The 19522-nt window shown below is 36.3% G+C and overlaps 1 protein-coding gene across 1 annotated transcript; it reads right to left on the reverse strand.

The window, feature by feature from the left end:
- Positions 1-1316: 1316 nt before the first annotated feature.
- LOC308705601 (uncharacterized protein) lies at positions 1317-12276 on the reverse strand. The gene is made up of 5 exons (XM_081390686.1): positions 12206-12276; positions 12020-12069; positions 6130-6343; positions 5737-5805; positions 1317-1641 (listed from the first exon to the last, which is right to left on the reverse strand). The coding sequence occupies exons 2-5, from the start codon at positions 12032-12034 to the stop codon at positions 1589-1591; spliced, it is 351 nt and encodes a 116-aa protein (XP_081246812.1). The 5' UTR covers positions 12035-12069; positions 12206-12276; the 3' UTR covers positions 1317-1588.
- Between the last annotated feature and the right edge of the window lie 7246 nt (positions 12277-19522).

Here is a 19522-nt window from a genome sequence, read left to right on the forward strand (position 1 = left end):
GAAGGACATAAAGACATCACAGGGGATTGTGAAGATATTTCACCGGAGCTTGGTCTTCATTACATCTATACCGTGTTCTATATCAATTGTTATCAGCTAACCTCTTTAGAGCACTGTCATTTTTGCTACAATCTGCCATTGTCAATAAAAAAATAAATGTACCTAATTGACACAAGCTGTTTTTTAATTTTTTTTTATCTAAAACCCAGATGGTTACAAGATATAATAAGACCAGGCAGATAGAGGACTAAAAAACAATATTAATAAATAATATATAAAAAATAATACTAGTAATAGTTGTATTATTAATATGAAGAAGATACTAATATTAATGAAAATAAACATTGCTGAAAAGGTTATTTATAACACCAGTAAGGTCCTACAGCACTTTCAAAGCATGGAACCTTAGAAAAAGGATTCTATTTAGCACAAAAAAAGGGTTCTGTTCTGTTGTTACAAGCCGAAGAACCCTCATTTGGAACTGCGTAGAACCAAGAGTTTTCTTAAGAGTGAGGTGTAGGTGATGTCATAGATTTTTGGCTGTTGTCCAGTTGAGCGTTGGCAGCAATTCATGCTATATGAAGTCCAGCGTAGTTGCCGAACTGATGCATGCTCCCTTCATCTGTGTATGGATGCAGGCTACAGTCAGTAGTCAGTGTTTAGTTATACACATAACATTGAGTGAAACATCTTGGACTGAAGCTGACAGAATTATATTATAACAAGTCATCAATTGTTAAGTAAAAATATAATGCTTTTATATAATATATTGTAGGCTTATATATTCAATAATGCACTTAACATTAAAGGATTAGTTCACTTCGGAATTAAAATTTCCTGATAATTTACTCACTCCCATGTCATCCAAGATATTTATGTCTTTCTTTCTTCTGGTTAAAAAGTATATAAATGTTTATTTTTTTTAGAAAATGACCAATTGTTTGGTTAGATAAGACCCTTATTCCCCGGCTGGGATCGTGTAGAGCCCTTTGAAACTGCAATTTGGACTTCAACCCGTTGGTTCCCATTGAAGTCACTATATAGAGAAAAATCCTGGAATGGTTTCCTCAAAAACTTTAATTTCTTTTCTACTGAAGAAAGAAAGATTTGAGTATCTTAGATGACGTGGGGGTGAGTAAATTATCAAGAAATTTGAATTCTGAAGTGAACTAATCCTTCAAGCTAATCAATAAATTTTTTCTAGCCAGTTAACAAGCTACAGTATTGGAAATAGATACCTTACCTAATGTTATTGTAACATTGATGTGAAGTGAATTAAGTGATGATGTTACGATCTCAGGAAGGAAGGACCCAAAAGCAGAAGAATACTTTATTTACAATTTACTGAAGCATAATAATGAAGACAGTACATAAATCAGGACAGGTAGAGTCTAGGGAAATCAAATCCGGATCTTGAGATGAGAATCAATGTCAAGATGGTCAGACGAAGGGCAAACAGAACTAACAAGGAAACCCTAACTCGCAATTGGAAACAGGCAGGTGTTCACAGCAACAAAGCAATGCAGAGAGAGAGGCGATCGGTAAACCTGGGAAATCCAAACTCCAGCACCAGTAACAGTCCAACTGGTCAACAGCAACAGAGAGCAAGGACTCCTGGAGAGGAACGGGGAATCGCACAACCTGGGAAGAGAAAAAACATATCAGATATCAGAAAACTAGACAAGAAAAAAAAACTGGCAGGTGAACAGCAAAAATACAGAACGCACTGGCAGAGAACAAAGAGGAAGGAAGCGTAGATATGACATAGAAATCAAGCAATAATGGGAGACAGGTGAGCAAAAACAAGCGGAGCGCTGAAACACAAACTGGGGTGTGTTTCCCGAAAGCATTGTTAAGCTTTTTATTTTTTTATAAATAGATTAGAAGAGAAAGTGTTAGCATTCCTGGATCAAGTGCTGCCGAAAAAGATGCGTCTTCAGCCGTTTCTTTGAAAATGGCTATGGACTCAGCAGCTCAGGGGTGTGTTTCCCGAAAGCATCGTTAGCCAACTATGGTTGCAAGCTCCGTCGTTATCAGCAGGCTAAATACACATTAATCGTGCAGATATTAACACAAATAAATACATAAACACTGTATTACATAATACATAGTCTCCAATGCCATCTCTCTCATTTTCGTCCATCCCCGGGATGCTGCTGTTCTTCTTCTCGCGTTCTCCCCCCCCCCCCCCCCATTTTTTATAGAAAGATTAAAAATACGGGAGAAATACAGGAAAATATTTAAACGGGATGATAACGGGATAGCAAGTTAAAATACAGGAGAATCCCGGGAAAAACGGGAGGGTTGACATGTAAAGGGGTGATGAACTGAGAAATCTAATTTTCCTTGAGCTTTTGACATATAAGAGGTCGTCACATAAGAATATCCTGTAAGTTTCAGAACTGAAAACGTCCTTATTAGTCCAATAAAAGCTTTTACTGACACCAGGCAAAGCGAACCACAGGTTTTTCAAAGTGGGGATCTATGACCTCAAAGGGTGTCAAAGGGTGTCAAACCCCGCCTCCGCAGATCAACGCCTACTTCAACACTGCCTGTTTAGCCCCGCTCACCGATTCACGCATTACATGAAACTCATTATAATATGCAAAACTGTTATCCAATCATAGCAGTGGGCGTTTACGGCACGCCCATAAAAGCCGAGCGTTTCAGGAGCTAGGCTCAAAACCAGGGTAGAAAATAGCCTATTATTTATTCATTTTGATGTTTTTGAATGTAAAAACCAAACGAATGTCATAAGTTGACCTCAGACAACAATATATATATATATTTTTTTAAAAAGCCAGTTCATGACCCCTTTAATAAATCCTTATCTTGAGCAAAATATCCTAGCTGACATTCAGTAGACAACAATCTATATATTTTATTTGGAATATATACAAATGTCATTTATGTCTTTAAGTTTGTCAAGAGATTTAAAGCACTGTTTTTGAAGACTGCGCATGTGTGAACATGCTCGAGTACATAAGAACGAGCCTACGATTGAATCTGGAAATAGAGCAAAATAACTGAGAAAAATGAGAATCAGTCCACAGATGCCATGTCTGTAATTTATAGCAAAACATCTAGCATTAATTCAATCTCAATCAGATTCATTAAAATAACTCTACGTGCGTGACGTCATAAACCAACGTGGTTGAACGACCACTTTGCGACAATATGGTTTCGGGAAACAGTCCCCAGATAGCATGTAATCACCGAGACAATGTTGAGTCAGTGTTGATTCATTAACACTAATTACATTGGTTTAACGTTACAAAGTGATGTTGTTTTTGCATCACTTTTGCACCCTCAGTTAATGTTGAAACTGTTGAACAAAAAATCAATAGTAATGCTACTGAATCAACATTACACTATGATTCTACATCACCAATGCTGAATCAATACTGAAATTAACAAGAATAATCAATGGTAATATTGTTTAATCAACGTTACACTATGATGTTGAATCTACATCACTGCTGTTGAATCAACTCTGAAATTAACAGAAATTATCTTTGGTGATATGGTTTGATCAATGTTACAATGTGATGTTGCTTCTAAATACGTTTTGTTGAAACACTGAAAAGGAATGTCCAACAATGTTGCCATCTGATGTACCAAGTTAATGTTGAAACAACATTAATATTTCAACTACACGTCAATGGTGCGTCAAATTCCTGACCATTTAAAAATTTGGCAAAAACCTTTTAAAATATAAATGACACCTTTCCAGCAGTTGAGTCAATTTATTTTATTCAATCAAACAATGACAAAAATATATTAAAAGATCATTCTTTAAAAAAAATAAAGGGGGAGAAATAGGACAAAAGAACCCTTTGTGTTCTCTGAAATCTGAAAAAGCAAGCATGATGTTAATCAAGAACAACTCAATCCAGTTGCCACATTCAAGAAATTCAAGAATGTTAATATACTAAACACAATATGATTCACTTTTTTAAAAAGTTGCTGAACACAAAATATTCTAACAACGATTAAAGCATTGTTAAATTCTGTTTATTTAATTTATTTTTCTAAAATCTATTAATGCTTCAATATCAAAAGAAAGCACTAAGGCAGGGGTGTCCGATTTTCTCTCCAGCCCTAATTAAACACACCTGAGGCAGCTAATCAAGCTAATAAAGCTAATCAAGGTCATTAGGATCAATGAACACTTCCAGGCAGATGTTGGAGCTAAACTCTTCATGAAGAGAAACAAACACCTATATCTCTCAGTTCATTTTCTGTGAAACTACATAGCATTCAAGTAACAAGTTTATCTTTTAGAATAAAAGAGCTTAGGTTTTTCCAATGAAATTTTCTTTAAAGGGATGGTTCAGCCCGAAATGAAAATTCTGTCATCATTTACACACCCTCAAGTTGTTCCAAACCTGTATGAGATTCTTTCTGTTGAACACAAAAGAAAATAGAGTGAAGAAAGTTCCCAGAAAGTTGATGATGGCTGTTGATTTCCATAGTAGAAAATAAATACCATGGAAGTCCATGGCTATATCAACTGTCTGGATGCCAACATTCTTCACTCTATCTTCTTTTGTGTTCAACAGAAGAAATACATTCATACGGGTTTGGAACAACTTGAGGGTGTGTAAATGATGACAGAATTTTATAAAAATAGCCATGTCAGTCACTTTCTTAATAAACACAAGATGTTTTTAGTTATTGGGTTTCAGTGGAAATCAGTTACATTTCTCAAATTTAATACAGATTCAGGAATATGAATGATTACCTGATTAAGCAGTAATAAGTCCCAGGTCAGGTGATTATGCTGTCGATAACAACTCGGTGTATATTCAATGTCAGCATTATCAGGAGGGTGCTTCTTTTTTTTTTTTTTTTTATTGTCCATCTTCATCTGCCTTCATTCCTACTAAAGGAGCAATGTTCTCTGCATGCAAGCACTGACGGATGCAAGACACGGGCTATGTTTGCAGTGTAACTTTCTTGCTCATGTTCATGTCTCCTGCACTTCAAGATATGTGTTAAATGACGTTAGAACTTTATTCAGGAAATTCGTAATAAACTTTACTAAAGCAATGTGCATTTTTTAAGAACGTAGATGCACCATTGTTTGAAACTGTGCTTAAGATATGTAAGTATGTCAGGTGCTTCAACAAACAAGATGCACGATGTATAAGATGCACCTATGTTTTCTCTCTACTGAGAAGTGCGCATGCAAAACCAAAATGGGCGTTTACCAATCAGTGGCCAATTTCAAACTACAATAAATATTTTTCAACCATTTTTTAACAGAAAGAAATCATGAAGGCCCACCCTTAAACCAATCCCCCAGTGGATTAGAGCAAATCGGGTAAAGTGGTTGAAAACGCCCCACTGATTGAAAAACACCCACTAGTGTTCTGCAGAGATACATGCCTGCATGATCTTATGCTCATAAACTACAAATCACTGTTAGTTCAATGTTACTGTCTCCACCCATGTGTGCTGTTGGCTTTCATCAAAATTTCAATGCTGATCCAACACACTTTAAACACTGAAATGTCAATCTCAACCAAAATGATGGTTTGGATCAAAACTAAACATTGTATCAATGTTCCCATGCTGTCTGGGTCGTGACTAGCTAGTTGATTTCTTCAACGATGCATCGTACTATAGTTGAGCAGCGAGTTACGTCGTTGTACGGGAAACACACCCCTGATGTGCGCGAACGCACGTGGAAAACAGAAACAAAACAAGAAGAAAGCAGAAGGAAGTTCAAACCTGTGTTCTGACAAAAGAAGGAAACTGGTTCCTCTCCTTCTGCCACTTGATTATACCAGCAACCGCAATCTGTCATTAAAGAGCATCAAACAAACACTCATTGTTTGAATTGCACAATAAAATTGACATAAATATGAATAGGGGAAATGTAAGTTTTCATTTTTTATCCATGAAATAATGATGCAGGTCACATGGGCTCTACCGTCAACTCGTTTATCAGTTTCTTACAGTTTTTATGATTTTCATGCATCAAAGGACACATCTTCTGTTTTTTCTGCTTATTTTTTTAAGAATTATTTTTGCCGTTTTTGATTTTACTGAGATTTTGACTGACTTTTGCTCTCTATCATCATATGCATCAGTCAAAATGTGAATCAAAACCATAATTCTTACTGTTAGGTGCATCTGTTTCTACGCTGTTGCGTTTCAAAAGATCAGCTCCTCCAGCCTTCTTCAGTTCTTTCACTTTTAAATCCAGTTCCTTCTCCCTTTTATCCAGTTCCTTCTCCTTTTTGTCCAGTTGCTCCGCTCTTTTATCCATTTCCTTCGATCTTTTATCCAATTCCATCGCTGTTTTTTTAAGATTTTCATTCTCTCTCTCACTTGACTGCATGATGTAACATTAAGATTGTATATAAGTTTTTTTATTAGAAAAAGCATGGTTTTATCCACTGTAAATGAAGAGTGAATTCAGCGTATACATTTTATGTGTTCACAGGAACGCTGTGTTAAAGGTACAATATTATATAAGAATTTTGTAATAAAATATCCAAAAATCACTTGCACAGTGTGATATATTTCCTGCAGTTGTGTACTAACAATTTCCCCAAAGTTCCCAAAGATTTTTAATTTCAGAGAAATTCCAATGTACATACAACTAATCAATGTTATAAAGCTCAACATGATGAAATGTTAGAATATGATCAGTATGTTATTCTAATTCTAAGCCAGACAAGTAGTTTTTTAAGGCTTGGTTTGTAGGGAATTACAAACCTGCGCACATATATTCAAACACACATACCAAGACTGAACTGGTAATACGCATGCGCACGCCATCAGCGTTCTCACAGGTTTCGCGTTTAAAGTCTGTGTAGAGTTTCCTGTTATAACGGTGTCGTGTTAGCGGCCCCCAAGTTAATAACTAATGATCGTTGCGACGGAAGTGAATCAATCAAATTAACTTTAGCTGGAAAATAACTTTATTCAAGAACTGCTATAAAGCCAAAACAATCTCTGTTACTAAACTATCCAATCTACATTGTTAAAAGCGCTATATAAATGAAGATGACTTGAGTAAAGTTGATCTAGCTTACTGCTAGTCTCATACAGGCAAACTAACACTGTCACGTTGTGGGTTTTGTTTTTCGTTTCTTGTTCTTTTCTGTCACGTGATCTTTGTTCTAGTCATGTGTTCCCTTGTCTGTTGTGTCATGTTGTCAATGGTTGATTGTTTAAATGTTCACAGGTGTCCCTTGTCTATATGTGGCGAGCAGGACAAGGTCGAGGGCCGTGGGAGGACGGCGCGAGGCCGGTGGCGTGATTATGATGAGCCACACCTGTGAGACGCACCGGTCTCACATCTCTCACGGAGGAGCGGAAGCATAAAGGAGGAGCGACGACAGTGAAGAGCGAGAGAGGACAGGCCTGATTTTTATTTGGATGTGTTGTTTCTGTTTTGCGTGTTGCCAGCAGTCGTCCGTGAGGGGCTGCTGGCTTTTACTTTCATTTTTGTATTTGTTTATTTGGTTATTAAAATGTTTAAGTGTTCGCCGGTTCCCGCCTCCTTCTTCCCACAACATCATACCTTGTTACACTATAGTCTTGTATATTTAAGCCCTCATGTTTGCCCTGCGACTACACAAATCACAACATGTAAATAGGAAAATGTTGGCATTATTTTGTCACTTATTGGGAGCCGTATGCTAGCTGGAGCCATTTACCTCCAGTCTTTGTGCTAAGCTAGGCTAGCGGTGGGTGCGTAAGACAGAGTTACGGCACGCACGGAGATGAGAAGGGTATGTATGGACTTATCTAACTCTGAGGGATACGGTGAATAGTCCCAAAAAGTCGGCGTGTTCCTTTAAATGTTCATAGGTGTCCCTTGTCTATTCGTTAGTCTTGTATATTTAAACCCTCATGTTTGCCCTGTGTCTTTGTCAAGTATTGAATGTTTCTAGTTGACGTTCTTGTTTTGAGTTTCGAGTTTCATGCCTGGTCATGCCTCTGTTTTATGTTTGATCATGTTTTGTTGATTAAAGCTGCATTTGGGTTCAACTTGCCTCCAGGGTTAAATAATTTCAGACACATAGAATAACATTATAACTTTCAACACTCAAATTCAGTTTATTGTGATAGTGTAGACCAGTGGTGCCCAATAGGTCGATCGCGATCTACCAGTCGATCGCAAAGACAATAATGCTGGTAGATCGCACATAATTTTAAAATATGGGGGAGACCGGGGACAGTTGCAACACTTTTTGCATTTCTCTCAATTACTCAGAGACTATTTGGACTAGACCAGCCAAATTTGTATATATTAAACTTGCATCTGTCTGCTAATTACCCATACCATTTAAAGATGATTATATATGACATATCGTTCACAGTATTTATTTGAATGGAAGAAGTCAGATGTTGCAACTGACCCCGACCCAGGGGACGGTTGCAACACAACCCAGGGACGGTTGCAACATGATTAAAAATACCTTAAATTTAATTAATTAACTTAATCTTCTTGTCTCAATGAGCATATAATTCTGAAAATATTAACTGTTTTAGGCCTACTATAATATTATAGTATTATTTATTTCAATAATATTATTGTAGCCTATTATTTATTTATTTAGTCATATTTATCAAATAACGGTTATTGAGTTTTGTTTGTTCATGCGTAGAACATAGGCCTACATAGATTCAGTGTGCAGGTGTTACAGATGCTATTCAATCTCTCCATATTTTAGTGTCAGACAGGAAGAATTGAACAATTTGCAATGCAACAAACTTTTATTAAACATGCAATTTATAACTTGTTGCAACCGTCCCCGACCCTATCAGCCATGACAGAACATCATATTCCTGCTAGACACACTGACTTTGACACATGCTAACCATGTCACTTAGAAGTCAGCACAACAGTAATTCAAACTAAGTAAGTTTTGATTAATTCATACAAAATTTCAGGACAGTATGACAAAAATATATCTAGTGAAAAAAATTACTTTCATACCTCCAAAACAAGTTTTGTTCAATAAATGCAGCAGCAGATGTTGAATGTGTCTACCGTTTTCTTGGTGGGAGGAGGGTCTAACTGTGCATGTTCAGTGTGAGTGTCATCACTCTAGCTTGTTTCTGATTGGAGAAAAATGACATGTTGCAACCATCCCCTGTTACAACTGTCCCCGGTCTCCCCTGCTTTTGTTAAATGTGAATAAAAATAAATATAGCATTGTCCTTCCTTCTTTTAGTTTCTGTATAACGTGCACCTGACGAATGAATTTTTACCAGGAGCGATTTTTGTTTATTCGGTTGTCATGACGACTAGCCTGCTTCTGCTTTCCAGATCAAGAGCTTCGGAGAACAGAGCGCGAAATTGTGAAGCTAACAGTATTCGGAATCGGTAGCGTACACAAATGCCATTCATTCATTCATAAATTCCAACTATTTGAAAATAAACTGTTTGAAAATGATCAAAACACCGGTCCACCATGACTGATGACAATGTGGAGGCCTGTTTGAGACTAGCTATCAGCAGCTTCTGCCCGGATTATATAACAGTTAAAACTGTCTGATTCCAGTCAGTGCAAGTCATCAGAATAAGGCAAAATGTTGTAGGTATTTTGAGTTTAGTGTTAAAATTGAATATCAACAATGAACATTTATTATTATTTTTCTCCTTAATTACAAGATTGCATGCAGTACTACTACTGTAGCTACAAGCATTTGAAGTGTTTTTTTTTATTTTATTTTTTATTAAAATTATTTAGTTGGTAGTTGGTAGATCTCATTGTGTTGATCATTTTAAAAGTAGATCATCAAGCAAAAAAGTGTGGGCACCCCTGGTGTAGACCCAGTGAAACAGCGCTGTTACCTCACAAGTTTCATTCGTCTAATAAACGGACCTGTGTGAGTAGTAAAGCACTTGCGTGTAGTTCGGTAAAATTAAATGTCCTCATTTCTTTATATCCGCAGGGCTCGCGTATAGCGCTGATATCTGTCTCTCATTAGCAATCGCACCCTGCTTCACCACACTATGACATGTTCAACAAGATTTAATTTTTAACATGAATCAGAATTAATGAATTTTTACTTTTAAGTTGCATTTGTTTGGTTCTTTTGCTCAAACAATTATTTTATTTTTATTATTAACTGTAAACTGCAAACATTAAACTGCTGAAATTGAATGTCTTTAACTGGAAGTGTTGTTAACTCTGCTAAACTAGAAGTGACATGACTTGTCAAGTATTGTTTCCTGTAGATCTCTGAAGTCTATGTTTATGTTTATGTTCATGACCATGAACCCAGCAGTTTCCCTCCTTTGTTTATGCCAGGGGAATAGACATAATTTCCGTATGTGTATTGACATCTTTTTGCAGTTCTAATGTTCATTCATGTTTAATTTGTGCTAGAACTAAAATAGATGATTAGTTCACAGGCTGCTTGAATAAAGGCGCTACACATTAAGTTAAGTGGTATCCGCTAGGCAAATTTGGTTTCTCATGTCATGACCCCTTTAAGTTAAGTGGTATTTATTTTAAAATTCAAATAGTAAATAAATGGTATTTATTACATTTTAAAGCTAAGACTTAATTTTATACCAAAAGGAACCGGCTCTGTCTAGTCTGTTGGCAAATTGTCAGTGTCTTTACTCTTCAATATATTTTTCAGTGTGTGAGAACATGTGGAGTGAAAGCAGAATGGCTTGTCGGACATAGCAACAGTAACTAAGAGGGACGGGTCTTTAAACTTGACTTGGACTCGACTCGGACTCGACAAAGGTGGACTCGGACCCAACACATTGTTTCCTGTAGATCTCTGGTTGTAAGTCTGTTCATGTTCCTGTCTTTCTTGTTCTGAGTTTTCATGCCACATATGTTTTTGTTTCAAGTTTGATCTTGTCTTTAATAAACTGCACATGGGTTCTCTAATATTTGCCTAGCGGATCCTTACACTGTTGCATAATTTATTTTTTATTTTTTCTGAGCCAACATTCTTTTTTTTTAGAGTAATATAGTCTTCACTCTGTAAATTAAATACACACAAATACTTATTAAAGCTACAAGAGTTATTCAGTCTGCTTTTCTCTTTGAACTTTACACAATTAACATTAATGACACACTCTAAGAGCTAATTAGCAGCCTGTCAGTGTATGAAAACTGAATTTGAGTTCCTTTTTCGCACTTTCAATAACTCAATAATAATTTCAATTGCTCTTTATTACTCATTCATCCATGTTACTTTTTTTGCTCTGACGAGTCAATAATTCCTGCTAAACCAAAAGCTTCACAGATATATTTGCATTCCGTGATATATAAAGGTTATATAAAAGTTAAATCAATTCCCACTTTATATCATCGCCACAATATAGCCTGTATCATCATCATATTACCAGTCCTAGAAATCTGAACAATGTTGTTTCAACCTTAATCAACAAGTAGAATCAAACATGGCATCCTCCTAACTTTATCTTATTCCTGAAAATTCCCTCAACCGATGCGAGATGAAATAGAAAGTCATCCGCCACTTACACACTGCAGTTAAATTCGTTTTGAGTGATTAATGGCGTAATTTACAGTAACAACTGCATTCGACAACCGAATTAACTCCTGAAAAATGCAGGTAAAATAGTTTGTTAGTGAATTTGGTTGCAGTGTAGTCATTACTGAACCTGTGACATTATTGCTTTTTTAATGGTGAGCTAACAGGACACTTTGTTTGTTTGTTTGTTTGTGTGTGTGTGGTTTAGTCTATTCCTCTTGCAATCATGTTTTAACTGTTCTGAAACACTCCAATTATTGTGTGAAAGTGTTTTACCTTTATGCATTTTCATTATGTCAGTTTTTTTTTAAATAATTTTTTAGTGATTTCTTTGATGTCTGACTTTTCTGTTTTTACACATACATCTGCTAAATGAACAAATGTATATTTAAAGTACCAAATTGAAAGAAGCAGAATTAATCGGCTATATCAAAACAACAACTGCATTGCAATGTGAAATACTTATGAAGTTCATAAGCTGCATTATGTTAGCTGTGTCAGTTTTAAATGAAAAATATATATGACTTACATTTGCTGCCCCCATTTTCTCCTGAGGCTCGGCGATGTTTTGCGCAAAATCTGTAACAACCCCGATTTGAAGAAAGCATAAATGTGACGTCGAGAAAAGTAAACTTTTTGGAGATAGGCATTTGGACTTTTTCTATTCTGTAAAATAAACATGAAGTGAAAGTAAGGAATGCTGTTTCTGACTCACCAGGATTCCTCAAAAATGTATGTGAGTGTTAATTGCAAACTCTCTCGGTGCAGTCAGAGGCTCTACTGAAGCAGATCTGTGCGATGATGAATGAGCGACTCGAGCTGTCACGTGATGAACGAATGACTCGAACCCACTGATTTATATGATGGCTATAGATCAGTGCGCGAACCCTTTTTTACAGTAGATGCTAGAAGATGCAATGAATTAATCGTTTCTGTTTCTCATAATTCGGTCTTGTCCTTGCATTGCAGTTTTTTTCTTATTCTAAATGTGTTAACATTTCATGTGTTTGGGGAATTTGGCTATTAACATGTAACAGTTTAATGATGTTCTGCAATGAACGAAATGACTTGAAAAAGGTTTTCATTCGTTTAGGAATTCGTTCGTTTTGACGAATGAGATTCAAAGATCCAAGTCAGTAAAATGATCCGAACTTCCCATCATCAACTCGAGGTTCGGGAGTTCACTGTTCTTATCGCTGGTAGAGATGGATGGTCCACTGTTTGTGACGATCAGGGATGGACTGGTCATAGATCACAGTAAAAAATCCCGATGGGCGTCCTTCCCTGAATTCGACACAGAATTCTCTGTTATAGGCTACACGGTACGTCTATAATCTATGAAAAGGTCTTTCCTGAAGCTGAACCCTAACATCCTGTTCACTGGAAACTGGAAATGATTTTATCATAGACTTACAAGCTTTTCAATCAACACACCACACCACCCATATAGAAAATTACCTTGGCTTGCACTCAGGCGCGTAGCCAGTAATGGGCCAGGGCGGCACTGGCCCACCCACATAACTCACTGGCCCGCCCAGGCAAGTTTGATCAAAATACATTTTTAGTTTATTTTTATTATTCAAATGTATTTAAGAAAATATATTAATATAAACCTGATTTATTGTTGACTGGTGTGTGTGTTTAATTCTGTTTCCGAATAAAATGCGTGAAAGCCTCCCTCCGGAACGTAATTGGTTGCTATGGTTGCTAGGGGTTCCGAGTCCGACAGGCAGACTCTCTAGGCGGCGGGCTCTGGCGGCCTTTAGTTCTTTGAAAAATAACTCTGTGACTCTTTGGACTATAATGAGATCATTTCTGTTTTTAATACTAAACCCAGGCACTTGCATCTTGTTTTGTAGAATGAAAACAACAAAGGTAGGCCAGTTGTTTAACTAATTTCCTTAATTTTTGCCCGTGAAGTGATTTAAGGCGAGACACGGCAAAAACAAAGGGTTTTTTTTTCACTGGTCAATTTTAAGATTTTGGGCTATTTGTCTTCTTCAATGCATTATTTCAGACTTGTGGTGAGAAAAAAAAATCCAAAATACACATTTAGGTCTTTATTTTACTACATTTTGTCTATTTGCGTCTGTATATTTCTCCTAAATTCAACAAAAGTTGGCGTTGTTAATCAATATGCTGCACCGCGATCGCTTTCTGCACCTGTCATAACACAAACACCGTTGAAAAGCTCTCTACTTTCTCCTGTACACAATGCTGTCGGAACCAAATATGGTAAATTCCTTTAATCAGCAACCAATCGTGAAAGTACAATGGGGCATTTAACTCTAAAAGCGAAATCTCATTGGCTGATATCAATTTCTGACAATGTGATTCGTTCAGATGCATCACGTGACGTGCTCTGACATTTTGATGTGTGTTTTTGACTGTTTTTGACTGGGGTTCTGTTCAGTTGTTGGCCATAAATGCTGTGTTATAAGTTTTGATGTGTTTTAGGTGGTTTGTATTGTTGTTGCTGATGATTTGATAAGATATTGTGTCTGTAAATAGTTGTTTCTGCTAAAAAGTATGATTTTTTACATTACAAATCTTTAAATGCTGTTTTCTCAAAATTAGTTGTTTGTCATTCTCCAGAATAACTGAGGAAGTTTTATGGTAATATCTATTATTTTAAAATGTTACCCTATTCACCTGTCTCGCCTTAAGTTACTGGTGTGTTGTGTACTGTATAGCTGAATGCCTTATAGGCTATCCTACTGTACATTGTTTAGTTTAAATTAGTTGCAATTTTTTTGGCACAAAAGCTTAATTTCCACCAGGCTGCATTGTATATGGTTGATTTAACAGAAATTGGGGAGTGTGTTGTTATTCATTTCAAACCATGCTTATTAATATATTATTATTATTTACTTATTAATTATTATTTAAGTAATTTTTTTTCTAGGAAAAACTATTGGCCCACTCACTGTTTCACTGGCCCGCCCAAAATACAATTTCTGCCTACGCCACTGCTTGCACTGTTTTATTTTTACTTAATTTTTATTTTTTTATTAAATATTTTTTTATTTTTATAAACCATTTAATAATGTGAAATGTGGTTTTGCTTGTAACTACCATGATAATACCATAGTTAAATACTCTGTTCATTTATTTTTATAGATTTCATTATATAGGCCTAATTGCCAATGTCAGTAAATGCATCTACTTTACTGCATCCAAATAAACCAATGCTTTACCGTCAATTTTCTTTCTTTCTTTCCTTAGGCCTACTGACTTACTCGTATACACACCGTAAAAAGTGTTCAGTTCACTTACTTCACTTCCACCCCTTTAGTCCCCTGTTTTAGACCAATGTGGGGTCCAATACCACCACATCTGGTCTTATATAGGCTGCTTCAAAATGTTAGCTCATTATGAACTTGCAAACGGCTCCAACTTGCTTGTCCCAATGTAAACAGAGCCACTGTAAAGCAGTTCTCTATTATTCTGTCAGTTCACCAGTGGTGGATTCAATCACAATAGTGAAATTATTATCACTGGCAGCACATTCATTTTTATATCCTGCATGGAAGCACTTAACATATTCTAAGGGGTTTTCACAAAGTTTCTTTTTAACTTTAGTCACTTTTCCAAGGAAATCCCAGCTAACAGGGAACGTTCCCATAATGTTATGTAAAAGTTAAGTTTATAGAGTTAAAATACATTCTCTTTTGTTAACTTGTTAAAATACAAGTTTTTAGAACGTGTTTGTTATGTTATTTTGTTCTTGACTGATGTTCTCATAATGTTGAGTGAAAACGTTTTTATTACAACGTTCATGGAACGTCCTTGTGATGTTATTTATACTTGACTGATGTTCTCATATTGAGAGAAAACGTTCATTGAACAGCATTCTCAGATACAAAAATATGTTCTTAGAATGTTTTTCTAACATTCCCATTAAGTTATGAAAACGTTATCTCTGAATGTTTTCTGAACGTTCTAAACAACCATTTTTTAAAAAAGTATTAACATTTTCTCATTTTGGAAATGTTATGAAAACTATACAAACATTCTAAACGTTCAAAACATCCAGTTTTTTAACATGTTTTAAGAATGTTTTGTCTAAACATTTATACATATCTTTTAAAGAACGTTAGTGGAAGAAAAAAAAATGTTATGAAAAATGTTATGAAAAAATGTTATGAAAATGTTTTCATAACATTTTTTTTTTTAATTGATTACGTTCCCTGCAGGTTATTTTTAGGTTTTATTTTACAGTATATTTTAAAGCGCGCTTTCCAGAACGTTCCCTGCAAGTATTTTTTTATAACCTTAAAAGAGCGTTCCCATAACATTCACTAACAGTCTTTAAAAGTTATGTATAAATCTTTAGACAAAACGTTTTTAAAATATTTTTTAAAAACTGGATGTTTTTAACGTTTAGAAAACGTTAAAAAAATTACGTTTTCATAACATTTCCAAAATGATAAAACATTCTTAATACTTTAAAAAAACGGATGTTTGGAACTGTCACGGTTTTGTTTTTGGGTTTGTTCACTCATGTTTCCTTGTCTGTCATGTGATCCCTTAAGTCATGTGATATTGCCATGTGTTCCCTTGTCTGATGTGGCATGTTGTCATTGTTTCATTGTTCACAGGTGTCCCTTGTCTTGTCATTTATTTAAGCCCTCATGTTTGCCATGTGTCTTTGTCCAGTATTGGTTCATGTTCATGTTCATGTTCATGTTCAGAGTTTTCATGCCATGTTTTTGTTTCATGTTTGGTTTTGTTTATAATAAGCTGCCCTTGGGTTCTCATTTACACTTGCCTCCAGTGGATCACTTTACAGGAACATTAAGAAAACATTCAGAAATAATGTTTTCATAACATTTCTAAAATGAAGAATTGAATGTTCCTTTAACGTTCACCTAAACAAAGAAAAAAACGTTCTTAATAATTAAAAAAAATGTTTTGAACATTCAGAAAACATTCAGAGATAACGTTTTCATAACTTAATGGGAATGTTAGAAAAACATTCTAAGAACATATTTTTGTATCTGAGGATGTTGTTCTAAGAACGTTCTCAATAGTATGAGAACATCAGTCAAGTACAAATAACATCACAAAAGTACGGTAAAGTTATGGAATGTTCCCTGTTAGCTGGGTTTCTATTGTGGTGTTTTCCACATGTCTTGTTAGATTTGACTTGTCATTGACTTGATTTTGTCAATGTTTTTTTTTTTTTTTTTTTTTTTTTTTGCACATTCAGATTCCAGATTTTCTAATAGTTGTATCTATATATCTAAATATTTTCATATTCTAACAAACCACAGATCAATTGAAAGCTTCTCAGTTTCATAAAATTTACCCATGTGACTGGTTTTGTGGTTGTGACTGGGTGGCTGGGTGTTCTTTCCGTCGTGCACGTTTGTGTGAGCACTCTGGTTTCTGTTTACAAAAGCAAAAGTTTAAATTTGTAACGTCTGCACTCTGCAGCATTGTATGCATTGTAGCCAATCAAAAGTTTAGTTTTTCACGATGCTTAGAGGACTAAAGTTTCGAGAGTGACCGCCACTTTTACCAGAGTGAGTTCTGTTGTCCTGGAAATTCCTAATACGAATACAATCTACTTAATCTGACTTCTGCATGTGGAATAAACACAGTTAACAGGTGGAATACCACCAAAACTGAGTACGCTAAAACAGCGGCCGCTACCGAATGAAGGCACTGTGGCATTCCACTAACAACAGTGTCTAATCATTTGGAGTAATATGCGATTGGTCGATGGCGATCAGCGTGGGGCGTGGGGTTGTGTTAGAACCGCGACATGAACCCCGTTTTTTTTTTTTTTTTTATATAACAAATAGTTAAAAAAATGTTGAATAGTCAGACATGGTGCATTGGAGAAAGGCAATTGAATTTTTTTTAAATGCAACCTGTCATTTCTTTTCAGTCCAGTCCTGTCAGTCCATACCAATTTGTCAGTTAGAGCTTTGTGCTCATGAGCTGCTGTTAGTAAAGGATTTCAAATGTCTGCTTTATCTTGGATCCCTGGCCTACAGTATCCTCCCAGAAATAACAACATTTGGGATTTTGTGACAGATTTTGAAATTTTCGGAACTTCTTCAATTTGTTCAAATCCTAGCATGTGACCAGTTGCTGAAATGAGGTGACCAAGGTACCTAGCTTCCTGCGGTATTAACTGTAGTTTTGATTTTGACACTTTGTGCCCATTTTCTGCTAAAATCCAGTAATGCGCGCATATCGATTTCACAGGTGTTTTTTTTTTTTTTGAGAGAGAGAGAGAACACAGCATTAAATCATCTACATACTAATTTAGGGTACTTCCCTTTGGGGAAGGAAACCTTTCTAGATTTTTGGAAAGTTCCTCTGAAACACTTTTAAAATCAAATTTGGGTTGTGTTCTCTCCTTGCTACACAGCCTGTAAACCTCGATTGCCTGCCTTACGGGATACGCATTGGTTTATGTAGTTTTTCCTACTACTATCCCAAGTACAGTTCCCAGGTTTTTTCTTTTCTTTTTCTTTAACTGGGTAGTGAGAAAACCCCCACGTTTGCCCACGAACCTTCTTTCTTTCCCACAGAGATGTGGGGCTTGACTGGGGTCTAATGAAAAAGAGCAGATTGAGCAGGTGTTAGTTTAACAGAGAATGCAAGGTATTGCTGGGCTACCAATAAAATCAAGATCCAATTTTTTCCTTGGTGGTTTTTCTAAATCTGGCAACATTTGTTGATAAGCAGAGGATGGATCAAAAGAGTTAAAGCCCAACAAAAATGCCAGTTTGGTGTAATTTGCATAAAAGCACCTCCGGAATTGAACACCTCCATACCATCATTTGAAATAAAAATGATCAGTTCCAATTTGGACAATAAATCTCTAGCCATTAAATTTACAGGGCATGATTAAGAAACCAGGAAAGAATTTGTCACATGTTTCAGCTTGTTTGTTACCCTCAATGAACTTATCAACCAATGTTATGCCAGATAAACCATATTTTGTCTGTTTTAGAGCGGTCTCTGCAGTGATCATAAGAGAGTTTCCTTCGAAAACAAACAAAATATGGTTTATCTGGCATACCTTTGGATGATAAGTGTTTGTGTCCACCAAAAAGGTCATTTAAGTCCTTTATCCTATTCATGGTCTCTCACATTTGATGGAAATCAGCCGCTGTTAGGGGGAAAGAGGAGATGGTTCTTTTGTGAGGATTCATGTGTGAGATGTTGTTTCCTCTCACTTGGACAATCCTTGGCCCAGTATCTTTTTCATCACAGACGCGACATGGATCTGCAGCGGTTTTCCACTGATATAACAGCCTCCTGGAGATTGCACACTCTAGTGGTCTTCTTGATGGTTTGTGACCTCCTCTATAGCTGCTTTGTGTGTGATTGCTCCCCAATCAACCTCTTTCTGGCACTCCTAGCAGTCTGCCACCTTGCATCAGCATTTATTTTTAGAGTTCTTGGGTAAAAAACATCTTCACCAGTTTCACATACGTCAGTCCATTTCAAAACGAGCTTGTTGCTGGAAATAGCTTCCCAGTCTAATCCTGTGGGTTTGTATGTGGCAACGATTGTTCTCCACTGCTCTGATAAACCGTTCCATCCCCTTTTCTGGGTCTGGAAGTGTAGCAGCCTCATTTCGGAGATCCTCTTATTTCCAAGGTTGCTTCACCCATATCGGCCCTCCTTCTCCAGGAAAACTGAAGCTTTAGCAGGTTTAGGGCTTCTTGACTCTCTAGTCTGGGCCTTGGATCTTGTTATATTTCTCATCAAGGTTCCTCACTGTGACACCTTTTTATCTGAAAGGAATTGATAAAAGTCTCTTTGAATTTTCTCTTGCAATTTGAAACAATTTGTTTACCTCCCTCCATAGCAATGCCAGTGGCTCATTAGTCTCTGTGTCATTGTCATCAGGTTTAATCTTTTCCTCATCATGGATGGGGCAGAAGGGACCTTTGCTTCCTCAGTTGCAGCTGCCTGGACACTTTGATCAGTCAAAATTCTGTAGGGAGGGGGCAATGACTTGTGCAGGCCATATCCTCCTCTTCCTGTTTCTGCTGCTAGAGTT

Source organism: Scardinius erythrophthalmus (genome assembly GCF_964197995.2).
Source record: "Scardinius erythrophthalmus genome assembly, chromosome: 17".
Lineage (NCBI taxonomy): Eukaryota > Metazoa > Chordata > Actinopteri > Cypriniformes > Leuciscidae > Scardinius > Scardinius erythrophthalmus.